Source organism: Elephas maximus, chromosome 10 (assembly GCF_024166365.1).
Source record: "Elephas maximus indicus isolate mEleMax1 chromosome 10, mEleMax1 primary haplotype, whole genome shotgun sequence".
Classification (NCBI taxonomy): Eukaryota; Metazoa; Chordata; class Mammalia; order Proboscidea; family Elephantidae; genus Elephas; species Elephas maximus.
In genome coordinates, this window is record NC_064828.1 from 85,302,559 (window position 1) to 85,320,432 (window position 17,874).

Sequence of the window (17,874 nt, forward strand, 5' to 3'; positions counted from 1 at the left end):
GCCCCAATAGTCTGAAAAAGAGGAAGGGACTTCTGAAATGCCTGAGTTGTCAGAAACCCAGCTTTCTTGGGTTACCTGCATCCCTTTCAAAGGTGTAGCTACTATGATGGAAAGAGTGTGAAGTCTGACTTCTTACCACTTCCCTTGCTGAAGTATGTTGGTGGAGAATCTCTGATAGAAAGGCTGACCCCCTACCCCAGAAACAGGTCTGATGTCTATTTTTTCAAGAACCGGAGGCAAGAGAAAGGTTATGGAGACTTTAGATGTCTCCAGCCCAGATTTCACAGGGAAAGTCAAAGTAAGTTTTCCATATTGCTTGTGGGCTTAAGACACCTGAACTGATCACAGTTTGGGGAAATTCTGGGCCTGTCTACACACTTAGTAGAGGAAAAGTCAGAGGCTACTCAGTCTCAGTGTGGATTTGAGCACAAAGGGAAAACACACAGAAACTGAGGGAGTGGTGCTGAGATTTCTGTACTTGCAAGCTCTCCATGATGAGAGGATACCTTCTCAGAAGAGGTTACAGGGTAAGGAAGGAACTGACTACCTTCCTGTGAAATATTACAGGTTCTAGGATTTTCCTCCCAGCCCCCAAATGAAGAAATGTTTTTGGGGCAGAAAGCCCTTGAAGATGACAACACCCTTTCAAAGATCAAGAATTAATCTTTTCCAAAGACAGTGACACACGTATTTTCTCCTGCCACTTTTCCCTGAGAGTCTCCAGGCATGGACCTGATTTGTATCTTGGCACTTCCAGGTTGGGCTAGAGTATCTTCTGACTTCAGGGAAGGGCTGACCGTAGGATATAAGTGTCCAGGTCATAACAGCTATGTGAGACTCACAACTTCCAGCTAAGAAAGGGCATATGAATTGGCCTCATTTTTCTGCTAATAAAGGCCCCAGCCTACTGAACCTTTGTCTCTAATTCATCTACTTTTCTCACCCTGTCAAAGAAAAAGATATTTGCTCCAAAGAACCAGGTTCTCAAGGGATAGGTGAGCTAGGCTTTGAGAGATACTCCTGGGACAATTAAGTGGCAATGGCAATGGTTTTCCAGGGCAGTGTGGAGGGCCTGTGCAGAGGCATCGGAACCTGAGAGAGTCAGGCCCACTGCTACCCCCTGTGAGCAGCAGTTCGGTAGCCAGGGGATGAGAATTATAGGAACAGAATGTTAGCTCCTGACTTGAGCCAAATGCATGCTGCCTGGTCTGCCCACTGGTTTGAAGCTGAGACCTGCCGTCCCCAGGTCTTGTTCTGGTCCCCAGGTCCAAGTGTGTGTCTTTCAATTCCTTTGTGCAAGGAGAAAAAGCAGCCCAGCTCTGTGGTAGTGTGTTGTTCGTGTTGTGTTTTCCTTCTGCATCCCTGTATCTGTCTTCTGGCAGCCAGTTGGGCGGAAAGGGGCACTGCTGCCAAGGACACCCAAGACTTCATCCACACAGACAGATGGCTGCCTTTTGCCTGCCCCCTCTGCTCTCAGCAAATCCTGCAGACCCACCGGGCTATTTCTTCGGCTCCCTAATTTCAGTTATTTGCTGGGGTGGTGTGTGTGTATGTGTGTGAGAGAGAGATTAATGTGAGTGTGAGTATTGTATGAATTTCCCAGCTCTGTGAATTTCAAGACCCTAGAATGGGGCTCTAGCATACCCTAGCAGGCATCCGGGTTGTAACTCTGTTCTCCCGAAATCCCTGCAGGTAGGGGACTTGGGGGAGAGGTTTGGGCACACTTCATCCCCTCTCCTCCTATTGTAAAGAGTGGCTAGGCCTAGGAGAACATTCAGGGGCTTTGCCTCATCTTGCCCCCCTGTCCTGGACACCTCAGCTGAGAGTTCTCCAAGTAGCTTCACTGGCCACCTGAGCCCCCTACAGTCCCTCATGAGTAAACTTTGGGAAGTTCTCACTGCCTTGGTACTGAGAGGGACTTTTATGTGCAGAATGTTCCTCACGTTATTGTCTTCTGGGGGCCTAACACCCTTTGTCATTGAGAAGAACATGGGCAGACCCTCCTTGTTTTAAGGGCACTGAGTGGGGGTCAGTAGGAAGTCACTGAAGTTTGCAACATTTCTGGCTACCTCTGGGCAGGAAAATCTGAAAGGGAACAAGTGCTCCCTGAGACTCACAGGCAAGCTTATGACTTCACTTCCCTCATGGCCCTTCCTGAAATCCCATCAGAATACCCCCAACTCCACACCAGCCCTCAGAGCTAGTTTGTTCTGTGTCCCCTTCAATTTCACCAACACTGACCTGGGGCCCCAGATGGCTGCCTGTGGCCTCCTACACCTGGGCAGAGCCAACTGAAAGTAGCAAGCAGGCAGCTCAAAACCCGAGACTGTGGCCCTGTGGACAGCCGTGGGGGCTTCTCACCCAAGCCCTGAAGGGAGGTGAATAGTCCTGGGAGAAGCAAACACCCTCTCCCCTCACTGCTCCGAGGAGGCAGCAGCACCATCTCTTCCTGGGCTTCTGTTTTCTGTCTCCTCCACTGACCCTCGCAAACAGCGCTGGCTGCTTCTCTTCCCCCGTTTTTCGCCCTGTTTTGCTTTTGTTTTTGTTCTTTAGCTGCGGCTGCTGCTGTTTGGAAACCACGTCTAAGCTGAAGACTTTTTTTTTTTTTCTATATTTTTCTCCCTACCTTTTTTGTTCTCCCACTAAAGCCAGAAAATGAGCAAGGTCGTAGAACTTCCCTAGAAAAGTTCACTCGCAGTGTGGTAAGTTCAGTTGGTTTTCTTCCCTCAACATTTCTCTTTTGTTTTTTGTTTCTGGTTCTTTTCTGTTGTTGTTTCCTTTGGGGTGGGTGGGAGTCTGGTGCTTTCCTCCTTGGCACCCCCCTTTTGCAAGTGTCTGCAGCTTCTCTCCTAGAGACGGATTTGCGAAAGACCACATGGCCCCCTCTGCAGAAGGTGCACACATGACCTTTCAGCCTCAGGCCTCAGCATTTGATCTTCTGGGTGCATCTTTGAGGAGGAGAGATCTGGCCGCTCTTGGGGCTGCGTGGTTTGTGCATCTTCTGCAGCAGCCAGGGAGAAGGCCATGTAACTCTACTATGAACTAAATTGGCTCAGAACCATAGCTCATCTCAAAAAAAAAAATCCAAATTTTCCGCTGTGAACTCTGGCAGTCATGATAGTGTGGTGCGGGTCGTGAGCTGGTGCTGCTGTGTGGGCAGCTTTGCTTTGTGCAGAAAAAGGCTGTGCTGCATGGGTCCTGGCAATGTGGCCTACTTGGTGTGTGTGTTAGTGGCCTCTGCATGAGTTTCTAACATCCCTTACAGCCCCTGTCAGCTCATAACATGGTGGGGAGAGGAGCACAGCCACCATGAGGTGGAGGGAGAAATGGGTCCATGCCCTACCCCCATACCTCCAGGGGCAAAGTCTTGTCAAGCACCCCAGGCCTTGATTCTGGTAGACTGGGTAAATATGGGGTGCAGAGCCACTGTCCTGGTCAGAAGTGGCCTTACCTTCATGCAACCTAACTTACAGAATGGTAGAGACCACCACAGTGGCACCTCATGAGACCCCCCTGATGACAGACGAGAGCACTGAACAAGTAGGTCTTCCATATGGTACATAGCAGAGAGTCTATACTGTACTCTGTAAAACAGCACAGATCAGTCTACCCTTTCCATGCTCTTCTCGTCAAGATTTCAGTTTAGGGCTTGGTACACAGGAAGTACTCAATTCAGCTCATTCACTGACTCATCAGAAACAAGCTGCTGAGTCCAAGGGGCCCAGCCTGCACTGTTAACATCAAACCAAAAGGAACCAAGATGGCAACCAGGGAGCAAAGACCCCATACCTGGATCCAGTGGCATTTCCCTTACTGATGCTGACTTGCCTTTTTTCCCCTCTCTGTTGAAGAGGAAAATCCTTATAAAATCTGATTAGTGCAATTAGTATCTTTATTTTGTCTTTTAACATAAATTCCAAGAATCATAGGTTGAAAGCAACCTAGTCATTTCCTGTCATAACTAGATTTAACTGCAGTTCACATTACTTTGAATTTGCTAGTATAAACGCCACAATAACTCTAATAGGTGGCAGTTAAAATACAGTGCACATCCCTTCTCATCTCAGGTCTTCCCCCTCTAAGGTCTTCCCTCATGAGAAATCGGAACACACAGAATACAAGGCCTGCTGCTCTCCTGCCTCTCTTCATGGCTGGTTTGCCATGGCCTTATGGCTTTACACAATAAGAAGGTGCCACAGGCCACCAGAGAAAGGCCTACAGGACTTCCTCCATCTCCTGATGGCCCTCTAGAGATTGGCAGGGACCACATCCCTCCCCATCTCTTTTGAGGCCTGGATGTTGCGGGTGGAGGATTATAGGGGTTTTGTTGACAAGCCCAGGGTGTATGGTGTTGGCAACTTAGACTCTCAGGTGCAAATTGTAGGAAATCAGATTACCTAAAGTCCTGTGAAGGCGCTTCAGGTTGGCCATGTGGGCTGAGGGTTTGAAAGAGGAAGCTGGTACTTGGATGAGACATCCAAACATTTTCAGGCTTCTTTTCATGAGAGGTGGGTATCAGGAAAGACCAGAATGACCTCAGTGAAGCTCTGTGAGGAGCATTTATTGATGTCCCTTCATCCCAGAAGTTATACTGGTTCAGTGGTTCCCATGGTCTTTTAACAAAGCACTTAGAATGAGTAAGCACTGAGCACCTTCCAAAAGTCTGAAATGTGCATGTGGGAAAATTTTCAGAGATGTTTTCAAGGCAGACAAAGGAGAAACATTTCCCAAGCTCCTGAGATTTTTAGCATCTGTATAAAAGGCCCAAACTTTGAAAAATATGTTCCAAAATTCGCTGCTGTTCTTTTATGAACAAGAGGCTCTAATAGGTAGTGCATTTGGATTTTTTGATTTCAGTGGTGGAGATAGATTTGCATTGATGAATCCATGCCTTTTATCCTCCTTGTGCTGTCGGGGTAGCACCACATCCCCCCCCCACCACCACCAAAATGTGGCTAAATTTGGGGATATGGCCCATGGCTATAGAATGGTGACAACTCTCAGATTACTCAAGGCTGGAACCCAAAGATTTAGTCTCAGTAGCCTGGTGTTCTAATCAAGCAGAACTAACCAACTAACCAATGTGCCTTGCAATCTGGTAGCCATTTTCTGGATATTATATACATAAGGTACTTGTTTTCTCTAAAGGAAGATCTATATGAATATTTCATACTACAGACTGTAAGACTAAGTGAAGCACTAGGTCAGTAGCATTCCCATGATGTTGGGAATGGTGTGTAAGAAGACCATCGGTAATGGAAAAATGAAGAATTGAGGCTGGGCAGCTCATGAACCAAGGATGTGAGCTAGCTGTCATTTAGGACTAATTGGTGGTGAGGATTGTTGATCCAGGTCAGTCAGCTAAGTGTTGTCAAGATTAATCTGAATTCAGAATTTCTTCCCAAAACATCATGATGACCTTTCTTTTTTTGGTAAAAGAGGAACATTTGGAGAAAGCAAATTATTCTTCCCAAGTTTCAAGGAGTGTCATGAAATGGGAAATTGTCTGTTGTAGGCCACAGATGCCCCCTTTTTACATAAAATCCTGGGGAGTATTTAATGTGATTCGTGGAAGCTGCTGCGGCCATGCTAGTTTGGGTGCAGAAAGTGCCTCCCACTCCCCAACAGAGGCAGTGCTGTGAGCTTCTCTTTCCAGTAGCGGTTCCCGCCCCAACAGTTTCATTCTCTGTCATTCAAACCTGAATATACAAAGCAAACGTCTGAAGATGCTGTGCCAAGCATCGTGTGGTTTAGTGGGCAGAAGCCACAGGACCTGTGCAAAAATGCCACTTATTTGATAGAGAAGGCCCAGGTTCAGAACCAAAATTGACTAAGAGTCCATGGTAGGACCTCAACTAGCTCGTTACCACCAGTTGCCGTCCTCAGCTCCAACTCATGGTGACCCCATATGTGTCAGGGTAGAACTGTGCCCCATAGGGTCTTCAATAACTGATTTTTCAGAAGTAGATCACTAGGCCTTTCTTGTGAGGCAGCTCTGGGTGAGCTTGAACCCCCAAACTTTCGGTTATCAGCCGAGCATGTTAACCACCCAGGGACTCCCTACTACTCTGTAATGTACCTTTATTCAAAACAAAATGGCACCCCCTCTGGAGGCCCCAGCCTTGCAGATGCCCAGCTTGCCAAGCAAAGTGCAGGCTGAATTTCAGCCCCTGCTTATCCCTTCAGGTGAGTGCCCTTGTGCAGTGAGTCACCCACACAACTGTACATGAGAGCCCTGGTCCAAGGAGCCTCAGTCTGAGAAAGACCTGTAATACATAGCCACATCTCAAGGAGGGCTCCAAATGTGGCATCGGCTCAAATGACCCAGGGTGTGTTTTTTCCCTCTTCCTGTCGAGAAGCCTCCTTTCATGATGGCTGTAAAATATGAAAACCGCAGTAGCAAACATCTCACCAGTCTTTGTGGATTACTTTTCCATCACGTTCCATCTCGTCTTCAGAGTCTTTGGTGGAAAGTCCAGGCATTACCTGACTTGGGAGGAGGAAGGGCTGCTCTAACTAAAGACCACTTCCTGCTGCTCAGTTGGGCCAGCCTGCCAGGGTCTGCTGTCCTCCTGGTTTTGCAATTGACAAATGACAATAGGGGTCTGCTCTCTCTTGTTGTTAGTTGCCATCAAGTCAATTCCGACTCACAGTGACCCCATGTGTTACAGAGTAGAACTGCTCCATAGGGTTTTCTTGGCTGTAATCTTAATGGAAGCAGGTCATCAGGACTTTTCTTCTGTGGCACCACTGGGTGCGTTCAGCCCCCACCTTTTAGGCTAGTAGTTGGGCAGAAACCAGTTTCATCACTAAGGGACCTCTGCTCTCTTTTACATGTGCTGTTTCCTTCAGATTCCACAAGGGCCTACCACAAAGAGCTGAGGGCCTCACCAGGGACTTGACTCTGGGTGACTTGGAAAGAGAACTAGAGAAAGCAAAGGACCCTTAGCCGAGCCACCACAGCAGTAATTTTCTCTTTCTGGATGGTGGCACTGCCATCTGGTGAAAGAAGCCAGAGAAAGGCACCTGCCCCTTTGTGTACTGTTTCATAGGTGAAGCCAGGTGGGGTGATGACACTTAAAAAGTTAGGAGAAATGGCTGCCCTGACTGATGCTGGCATCAGCCTCCCTGGATCCCTTGCCTGGGAGCTCAGGTGAAGCCTCACTGCCCTCTTGAGAGCTTCAGCAGCAGTAGCCTTGGGCTACGAAGATGGAAAATGGGTTGCCGTTACAGAAGCAAGCACTGGAGTGTACAAGGAGAGGTGTGAGGGTGAGGTGGTCATCCGCCTTCTAAGAGAACATCTCAGTTTAGCTTTGTCAAGGTGATTCTTAGAATTGAAGCAGCAAACGGCCAGAAGCTGAGGGAGCCTCGGCATGTGCTGGTGGTATCCTGCAGCAGGCTTTTCCGGTGGCATCCTGCAGCAGGCTTTTCCGGTGGCATCCTGCAGCAGGCTTTTCCGGTGGCATCCTGCTGCAGGCTTTTCCGTCCTGCCCGCCACGGAATGCAGCAGGAAAGTCAGATGGAAACCAGGGAGCTCCTGGAGCCAGCTGTCACCCTCCCTCCCTCCCTCTCTCTCTCTCTCTCCTTCTTTCCTCCCTCCCAGGCCAAAAGCCAAGGAAAAGCTAATGAGAGCGGGAAGTCAGCAGCTCCCCCACCCCTTCCCAGGCAGCTCTGCAGGGAGAAGCCCCTAGCTCTAGCCCCAGGTCCTGAATCAGAAATGGAAGGCCGAGGCTTCTGGCAGGGGAAGGAGAGGGTAGGCAACCGGCCCCCCAATCCGCCCAGCATTAGCCTCTCCTTTGGTGGTGGGCGGGGGGGTCCCTCCTCCTTAGCTTCTGGTGGTCAACAGCCATTTCCCCTGAGGGGATGAGTCTGGAATACCTAGACTCATCATAGCCCCCACGGTGTGAAAAAAAAATATTTTCAGGGCTCCAGCAAAGGTCAATCTACTAAAAGAACCTTTTCACAGGGTCAGTTTTGATTGTGAAAGGGTCCGAGGTCCCTTTGGGGATCAGTGGGTCACGGAACTTGGTGTCAGAGCCGTGAGAGCCAGCTAGGAAACCCTGGACCTGGCTAGAGATGGAGGTAGACTTCCATAGTAGTATTTGGGGAGGGAAAGCTTGACAACCTGCCTCTCTTGAGCAGCCAGGACTTCTCCTGGGACTCCGTGAAACTCTTCAGCTGCCCCCATGTGGATAGTGGTTCCTGCTTCCAGCCTTAGCTTGCTCCTGTGTGGACTTAGGCAAATCACTAGCCCTCCCTGAGCCCTGATTTTCTCCTCTGTATAATGGCTTGGACTAGACATCGCTAGTGGCCTTTCTAGCTGGGGCTCTTCTGTGGGTCTGCGCTTCTCTCCATCCTGAGAGCTGTGAGTTGGGGTAACCTTCTTTTTTTTTTTTTTTCCCTTAGCTTTATCAAGAAGCTGCCTTCCTACCCAGTTAGCTACGCTATCAGGGAAGTGTCCACAAGCCTTTGAGGCAGGCAAATAACCCATGGATAGAAATGAGTTGGGTATGTGCTTAAAAACCCTAGACAAGGATTTGAGGATAAAGGACTGGTAGACGAACTAAGAGGAGAGCCTGGGTGGCACACATGGTTTGCAATCGGGTGCTAACCTAAAGATTGGTGGTTCAAACCCACCCAGCAGTGCCACAGAAGAAAGGCCTGGCGATCTGCTTCCGTAAAGATTACAGCCAAGAAAACGCTATGGAGCAGTTCTTCTCTGTAACATATGGGATCGTCATGAGTCAAGGGCTGACTCGGTGGCGCTAACAAGAACAAGAGCTAAGAGTGCCACAGGCGGCCCAAACCTCAGGTCTTTCTCAGTTACTCAGGCTCATCCATACACTGTGACCCCTGGAGGGCACTGAGGGGTCACAAAGCACAGGGTAAGCAGCTTCCACACTGGCAGCCTTGCAGTGCTGTAGTCCCCACCCTTCAGATATGAATGCCTTACTGAGAGTGGGAACAGACAGTGAGGTCAGCTGGGCAGAGGGTCTTAGGGCTGCTACCCCACCCCATACACAGTGGGCTCTCAGGACCCCCTGGGCATGGGAAGGAATGAAATGTGAGCATTTGAGGACCTCAGCATCACTCTTTGGCTCATTGCCACCAAACTTTCCAGTTCCCCAGCTCGTCACTGTCCTTTTTTAGACATGGGCAAATAGAGGTTACTAAAGGCAGTGTTATCCTGGTTCCAGTCAGGGGTAGCTTAAGTCCCCTCGTCTCTGTCCATCTGGCTCTGTCTTGGCTCCATGTGAAGTTTGAAAACACATATTTGATATTATAGTTTTATAGCTGGAAAATGAAAATGTAACAACCTATTTTTACAAACTATAAACTGTAAAACTTAACGTTATCGGCTTGGTTGGTAGAATACAGAGAAGACACCATGATTCTCCATGGGATGGGATCTTTCAGGTATTCTGGGATGGATGAAATTTTTATTTATCGGAAAGAGTCGGAGATTGTAACTTCTGAGGAACTCGGTCCTAGACCCTGCTTCTTCTCTTGGAAGGAGAAGCCCCAGCTGTTGCAGCTGATGGTTCAACCTCTCAGTCAAAAGCAGCCCCCAAATGCCCTCCCCAGTGGTTCAGCCTCCACCACGTGGGGCTTCAGGAAGCAGCTAGCTCCCTGGCTTCTCTTGGTCGACCCTCCCTCTCCCCCACCCGGCCCCTCCCCTGCCTTCCCCAGACCCGATGTGCCAAGCAGTCAAGTGAAAACCAAACTCCTCTGAGGCAGAAAGGCACAGCTGTGTGTTTACAGCCGCTGATTCAGATCCAGGCCATGTCTCCTGCCAGTCTCCTGGTGACGGAGGCTGGAGCAAACTGTGTGGATGCGCTGGCAGGAATCTATTTCAGGAGGTGACCTGCAGCCCTTTGCTGTAACTGAGTCTTCCTCTCCCCCCTCCCCAGTCCCCCACTCAGGAGATAGTCTTCTAGAAGGAGCGCTCACTTTCACAGTGACTTATGGGGCTGTGGGATTTTTTAGCCTGTTCCTCGTCACTTCTACAGTCAGACTTCTGGCGCCTGTCCCCATGAGGCCACACTGGAACCGCTGCAGGCTCTCATCTGTCCAGTGAGAAGGCAGAGGTGAAGGTGAATGCAGGATAAAAGGAACCCTGGTGTCACAACAGTTAATAGCTCAGCTGCTAACCGAAAAGTCAACAGTTCAAACCCCCCAGCAGCTTGGCAGGAGAAAAGACCTGACAGTCTGCCCCCATAAAGATTACAGCCTAGGAAACTCTGTGGGCCAGTGCTTCTCTGTCCTGTAGGTGACTGTGAGGCGAAATTGACTCAACAGCCCACAACAACAAGCGGGATAAATGGGATAGCAGTGGTTCAGTGGTATAATTTTCATCTTCTATGAGGGAGACCTGAGTTCAATTCCCAGCCAATGCACCTCAAAGGCAGCCACCATCCATCAGTGGAGGTTTGCATGTTGCTGTGATGCTGAACGGGTTTCAGTGGAGCTTCCAGACTAAGACCAACTAGGAAGAAAGGCCTGGCAATCTACTTCCAAAGATCACTTCCAAATGAAAACCCTACAGGCCACAACGATCCGATCAGCAACTGATAATGGAGATGGCACAGGGACCGGGCAGAGTTTCGTTCTGTTGTGCATGGGGTCATCATGGGTCAGAGACCAACTCAACAGCAGCTAACAACAACAAGAAGCATAAACAGCAAGCAGGTCAAGCAAGCAATGCAGACCATTCAGGAGATAGGATGCTTGCCTCTGCCGAAGTGGGAATCCAGCTCACTCCTGCCAGGGGGAGCAGCAGCACCACAAAAGAAGGAGCAGGAAAGAAACCTCCAGGCGTTAATTAGGCTTTGCAACAGCAGAAATCTAGGACAGGGATGGGAGCCCGGGTGACTCAGTGATTAAGCACTTGGCTGCTAACTGAAAGGTCAGTGGTTCGAACCCATCAGCTGCTTACTCTGCAGGAGAAAGATGTGGCGGTCTGCTTCCGTAAAGATTCAGCCTTGAAAATCCCATGGGGTAGTTCTGCTCTAGTGTCCTACAGGGTCACTCTGAGTCGGAATCGACTCAACAGCAATGGGTTTCAATGGGATGAGTAGGAATCACTCAACAGCACAGAACAGCTGCTAAGGAGACTTGAAAGCCATTGTGAGATTTAATTTTTAGTGTCTGTCTTCCAGAGGAGATGAACCCTCTTGAGTTGCCTCAGAGAGCAAAGCTAGAGCTAATGGGTAGAAGACATAGGGAGCATCACTCTGCTGAGGAATTTTCTAACAGTAGCAACTACCCAACAATGGAATGTGCCGCCTCAAGGAGCAATAAGCTCCCTGAAAGCATTTGGAAGCTGAGTGGCCAAGAATATTGTAGATGAAGCTTTGCTTTGGATTCCATGATCTCTTTCAACTGGGATCCTATGTGGCATAAATATTTGTTAAAGGGATCCAACTGTGTTTCATTCTGTAGTTTACAAATAAACCATGGAAGAGACGTTTGGGTCATTTAGTGGGAGTTGGCTGGGAGTGGACAAGAGGGATCCAGATGACCCAGGTTTGACTATGCCTTGAGGGAGACAAAGCCAGCTGCTGACACAGTCTAGGCAAGGGAAACTGTCAAGAAGTAGAGTTAGTGCCCTTCACATGTCATCCTTGCCTTGTTTAATGTTTTAAAACTGGTAAGCTATTTGCTGAGCTCTGGGCAACAAGGCTCTCTCCCCTCAGTGTCTAGAAGGAGGTCAGCAAGTGGAGGACACAGGCGCCTGTTGGCACAGGGAGGCTGAGTGACAGTGATGCAGTTGGGCTCAGCACAGTCCGGACTGGTCATGTGCATGGGGCGCCCTGGCCCTGGGCTGGAGAAGATGGCCTCATATTCATCCAGAAAGGAAGTTTTGTTGAAACCAGAAAAGACGATCAAGCCATTTGCTTTCACCCAGTGCATTTGCAGATTCCAGGTGGTCAAGCTGGGACCCAAAACATCTCAGCTGGCCAGGAGTGGAACATGCCCCTAGAGATCACAGACCAAGGGGAAACTACACTCCCCGGGGGGCTTGCCTCCTCCCGGGCTCTGCCGTAGGGACTTGTCCTCAGCCCAACTCAGGGGAAGGGAAGGGCTTTCATGTCACATTCTTTCCAGCTGTCCTGAGAACCAGCCCAATTGCAAATGATATTCCCTCTTCTCTCTGGCTTTACCAGGGCGGCTTTCAACTCATCAGGAGATTGCATAATTATGGTGATTACAGCTTATGGCTTTTTTCCTTTCCTCATCTTTTGCTTTCAATTTCCTTGAGGCCTCTCATTAAACATGGTGATCCCAGTAAAGTCAGCAAAGTTTTAGTAAGACATTTTTTAAACCTAAAGAAAGCCCAGGCAGAGTTGATTGTTACTGTGTTCTTGCAGACATTCCTTTAAACTCTGACAGGCACTATTGTTGCTTGGACATAAGAGGTGGGGAAGAGGGAGATAATGGGGATCGAGCATGCACCTGTAGTTTTTCACGGGGTTGGAGAACCATTTTGCACCATGCCCCTGGCCTTTCTGATTCGCACCAAGAGCATGTGTATCTAAGCCTTCGTGCCTAATGGGAAAAGACAGACTGCCAAGCAAAGACAGGGAGCTTGGCCTTTACGTCATACCAGATTAAGTTGGGAAATGGAGATGGATCATGCAATACAAAACTCAACCCAGTCTCGGAATTTTCATCTTTTGTAGTGAGAGAATTCTGTGGCTTCTCTGTCCTGAATGATACTAAAAGGTTCCAGGCATCCATAATGCTAAATATACAAAGAAGTCAACCATTAGCATGTGTGAGTCACCATGATTCACCTATCATATACTTAATAGAGGTTTCCTTGATAATGATACCCTTTCAGATCCCATGATTTGCTAGCCCTTGGTCTAGATTTGTTTCTGGATTTGTAGGGCATCATCAGAAGAATCACTGGGAAGGAGTGTGAGTAAGGTACTGATGGTCAGAGTTCCCCAGTCTAGCCTACAGCAGCTTCATTCAGGTTTTGGTGTCAAGGTTCCCTTCATTTATGCAGTCCCCAGGGAATGCAATCTCACCGTCTGACCAGGAGCTTTGAGCCCTGGTGGCACAGTGGTTAAGTGCTTGGCTGCTAAGGGAAAAGTTGGTAGTTCAAACCCACCAGCTGCTCCACGGGAGAAAGATGTGACAATCTGTGTCTGTGAAGATTATAGGCTTGAAAACCCTATGGGGCAGTTCCGCTATAGGGTCCTATAGGGTTGCCCTGAGTGGGAGTGCACTCAACGGCAACGGGCTTATTTTGGTTTTTGGTACACAGTGATGTGGGTCTTGCTCCAGCAGGAGGGTGGTGGGTTTTATTGTTTGTTTTGTTTTTAATATTTTATTTTTCGTTCTTCTGGAAAATATATGCAGCAAAACATATACCAATTCAACAATTTCTACATGTACAATTCAGTGACATGAATTATATATTAATTATATAATGTGCAACCATTCTCAACCACCTCTTCCAAATTATCCCCTTTCACTAACATAAACTCACTTGCCCCCTAAGCTTCCTATCTGACTTTTTGAGTTGCTGTTGTCAGTTCGATCCCATATAGGTCCATTGTTTAAAAGAGTACAATGCTCAAGGCAGATGTTCTGTACTAATTAAGCTAAGCTATCATTTGGTTTAAAGAAGACTTCAGGGAACATTTTTGGTTTAAGGTTTAAAGTTTAAAGATGATCTCAAGGCAACAGTTTTGGGGGTTCATCTAGCCTCAATGGCTCCAGAAATTCTGTTCTGCATTTTCCCACTTTGATCAGAATTCTTCTATAGAATCGTTCATCAAAACATTCAGTAATGGTAGCAGGGCACCATCCAGTTGTTCACAGAGGCAATTAGTCATGCATTCCATTTCCTCCTCCTATCCAAAACTTTCCTTCTTCCTCCAGGCAAATAGAGACTAATTGTTACACCTTGGATGGCAGAAGAGTGGTGTTTTTGAGAAAGCCTTGATTAGCCCCTCATGGCTGACTACTAGGAGCCATCCAGACAACTCCTTACTATGTCACTAGCCAGTTACCTCACTGTTTGTGTCACTGAAGAGTAAGGAGCTGGGGTGTGCCTGAGCAGCAACAACCACCTAGAGTTCAATGTTGTTGAAAACCTGGCAGCAGCATTTCCCCCACCTGCATTCTCATCCACTACGGAGGATGGCTTGTTCACTTTGCCCCCAAAAAACAACATCCCTTTAGTGTCCACCAAAATGTAGAGTTAGAGATAAGCAGCCCCAGATGGAATCCCTATTTCTCCACTTGGTATAAGACGGTGGACTAGTTGCTCCCTTGCCCCAAGGGTATAGCGGTGCCTACTGCACAGGGCAGATGTGAGAAGTAGATTAGGGCATCAAACAATCACTGCCATTTCTTGGGAGCTCCTAGTGTCGGACTGTGGGCATCTGTGTCATGCTGGTCCAGGCCTGGATTGGATGTTCATTCTACTCCAGCTCTGCCACTACTAGCTGTGTGACTTGGGCAGTTCCCAGACGTCAGTTTCCTCCTCTGTAAAAGGGAGATAACGGTAAAAGATTAAGTGGGAAAATGCATATATTAAGTGCTTAGCACAGTGTTTGCAACGTATGTGCTCAACAAGTATACCAGCACAATTCTGCCTCATGGTGACCCGATATGTTTTAGAGTAGAACTGTGCTCTACAGGGTTTTCAATGGCTGTGATCTTTTGGAAATAGATCTCCAGGCCTTCCTTCCAAGGCACCTCTGGGTGGATTTGAACTGCCAGCCTTTCAGTTAGCAGCCGAGAGTTTAACCATTTGTGCCGCCCAGGGGGCACTACAACAAGTATGTTGTTCAGTGTCATCGAGTCGATTTCGACTCATAACGACCTGATGTGATAAAGTAGGACAGCACCACAGGGTTTTCTAGGCTGTAATCTTTATGGGGACAGATCACCAGGTCTTTCTCCCATGGAGCTCCTGGGTGGGTTCGAACCACCAACCTTTCATTTAGCAGCTGAGCACCTAACCATTGCTCTGCCAGGATCCTTTCAACAAGTATAGCGCTAAGTATTATTATTTTCACTATTATGATGATATTTGCAGTCCCGTGCTTAGATCTTCACTTATTACCTTATTTGATTTCCAGCAATATTCAGCAAGGTAGGTATTGTTATGATTATTTTGCAGCTGAGGATAGGCAAGTGGGTATCATATCTGACAATGTGCCTAATACACATTTATTTATTACAGCGACCGGTTCACAGTGAGTACTCAGTAAACGGTAGCTATTATTACTGGCTTATTTTTAAAAGTAGACTCAGAGAAACGGTTTCTCTGCTTTCCCTAAGCCTAGAGAGGCTCTGATGCCCAGCAGGCCAGCTTCTGCCCTGTGATGGATTTCTCGGGGCTCCTCAGCACTCTCCAGGAAGCCGTGGGAGCTGTGGGGCTTGCCAGCCCAGGTGGTGCTGGGAGGTGCGGAGAGCCACCAGGAAGACATCTCATACATTTTTCAGGAACGGGCATTTTCTCTCCTACCGAGATGCAAGACCCTGAGATGCCTCCCGCGTCCAGACACAGTTCAGAAATGTTTCTCCCCATGATAAGAGCGTGAAATCCAATCGTCCAGATGTAGCCCCTGCACAGCAGAAGCCTCATTCCCAGAAACACTTGCTTCTCAGCTGTCTCTCTGCCTGGAGCCACCCCGAGCAATACAACCTCACCACGTCCAGTTCCTTCTATTTTTTAACCACTTATTACAGAGTGAGGTTGATGGAGGAATCAGAAGCAAGTGACAGGGGGTGCTTTGAAACCCCTGGATGAAGCAGACCCCTGGGGTGCACACTCCTACTGCTTGTACTACCGACAGAAACAGAAGTGAGGAGGCCATTTCCATTGATAGGAATGGCTTTTTCCCGGGCAGAATCCAGTTTTTATATATGTATTTGAAGGTAAATTGCTCCAAGTTTACAGTATTTGTCAAAGATTGGCATCTTACGAGCCTGATGTAAAACTCCACAGCCAATTGCACGGTCACTTATACACCTTGCATGAGACATCTGTGCAAGTCCCTGCGGTGTGAACATGCACATGGGCACGTGTGCACGGGTGCATGTGCTGCCTGCCTGATGAACGCCTCCGCGTGCAGCATGTGGTCTGTCGGGGCCCGCGCTGCTGTCCTGCATGCGCCCTCTGCATGGACTGCATGCCTACTACATCTGTGTGCTTGTGTGCGCAGGGGCTCCTCTAAAGCCACAGGTCTTCACGGTTTCAGCTGGATAAGTTATTCTTCACTTCCCTTCCTAAAAACACAATTGCCTAGTGCTGCTGGCGCAGAGTCAGAATGGCCGCTGCATTTCACCCCCGAGGTGGCTTCCTTCCAGCAGTGGGTGAGTGATCCGGCGTCCGCATAGTCTCTAACCTTCTTTGGGATCCTTCTGCACAGAAGGTGCCCCCAAGTCCGGAAGCAATGATCCGTTTGTCCATGGCTTCCCGTTCATCCCTCACTCCTGTCCTCACATCCTGGTCCCGTGGATTGTCAGCAGCACCCACGTCTTGGTGTTTCCGTTGTTACTGCCCAGTTTTTGCACCTGTAGTTTTTCCTTCTGAAGAAACAAGGAGCTGAGGGCTCCAGTAGGAATGCTGAGATGAGTTCCTTGCCCCAGATACAATGTACAAATAATGTCCTTATCTCCCAGTCCTGTACCTTGCTTCTCCTGGACCCATTCTCTAGCAGAAGAGGATGGAAAGGCACAGTACCTTTAGAGATGCTTTTAAATCCAACAGCAACATCCTTAGGCTTCATCTTCTGGTTACAACTTCCAGAACCCTTCCCCTCCTGGGCCAGGACCAAGTCCTATGGGAAACTTGGAAGTCTCGCCTTCTTACATACTAGATGACCAGGGGAGAAGGCTGGGAAACCACCTATCCTCTGCCCCACAGGGACCATAAGCATCGCAGCAACATGTGAGAAGGGTCTGCAGGGAAGCAAGAAAGTTCTCTGCTCATGACCTAAGTTTCTATCCAGGGATCTCTGGAAAATGCTGCCTGACCTGCCCCTTGCTGCATACTTCCCCAGGTTAGGAATGCATGTCTGATAAATGCCTCCTGAACTGCATTCCTGGTGGGAGGGAGGGAGGAAGGAAGGAGAAATGAGCCGGTCCTCTTATGCATATAGACGTGGGCATTAGGGAGTCACTGTATTTACTGGAGTATGATGGTTGGGGTGGGGGGGGTGCGGTCCAGCAAGTTGACTGCCTTAGCTTTATAGGCTCTGCCTTGGCAACTGGTTTAACCAAAGACCTCAACCAATGTATGTGTTGTGGGTGCATATGTTTGCAGGAGGTGACAAGTGCCCTTAGAAGGGTGGAGTTAGCATCTTCGTGGGTCCTGGCGAGAATCACATCCTGCCAGAACAAGTGACTTCTTCCTGCTGCCTCCTCCATCCATGATATCATGTTACTAAGCTTCAGCTGCACTCTCCCCAGTCCCCCTAGCCAAGTGTTACTTGAACTTCCTAGTTGGAAAAGAGTAGCATCAAGTTGTTGCCAGTAGCAACACAGCCAGGCCCTGTTTCTTTGAGTCTTTTGGCCTTTGCCTACTTTGAAGTGAACCACAGCTTAGATGTCAAAGTACATTTGGGGGGAAGAAGGAGGAAGAAAGAGGAAGAGGCAGGCATTGTGCAGGCCACAGGAAGGCATGCTTGGGGGTGGGGGGAGATGGTGACCTTGCAAGCAAAATACACCCTTACCACTCCGCTCCTGAGTCTACCAAGAATTTTCTGCATGCTGAGTGTAGAAAGACTAAGGGTGCTGTTCAGTCAGGATGAGAGGAAGGAGAGGAAAGAGATCCTGGGCATGAAAAGGGGGCATTTCCCCAGCACAGCCCAGGGATAAAAGAGCAGCAGGGAAGATGGAAAT

At 48.6% G+C, this 17,874-nt stretch overlaps 1 protein-coding gene across 17 annotated transcripts in view; it reads left to right on the plus strand.

Annotated features, from left to right (window-relative positions):
* Window positions 1-17,874, plus strand: part of RGS6 (regulator of G protein signaling 6) — a 673,554-nt gene that overhangs the window by 643,644 nt on the left and 12,036 nt on the right. For 14 of the 17 annotated variants that reach the window (XM_049898647.1, XM_049898644.1, XM_049898643.1 and 11 more), the window contains one exon: window positions 2,649-4,075. The exons of 1 other annotated variant lie outside the window; for it this stretch is intronic. In XM_049898647.1, the coding sequence (XP_049754604.1) occupies window positions 2,649-2,906 (258 nt within the window). In that variant the 3' untranslated portion in view covers window positions 2,907-4,075. Of the gene's footprint in view, window positions 1-2,648; window positions 4,076-16,277; window positions 16,345-17,874 lie in introns of those variants that run through there. 2 more of the 17 variants (XM_049898660.1, XM_049898655.1) reach the window with 2 other exon arrangements.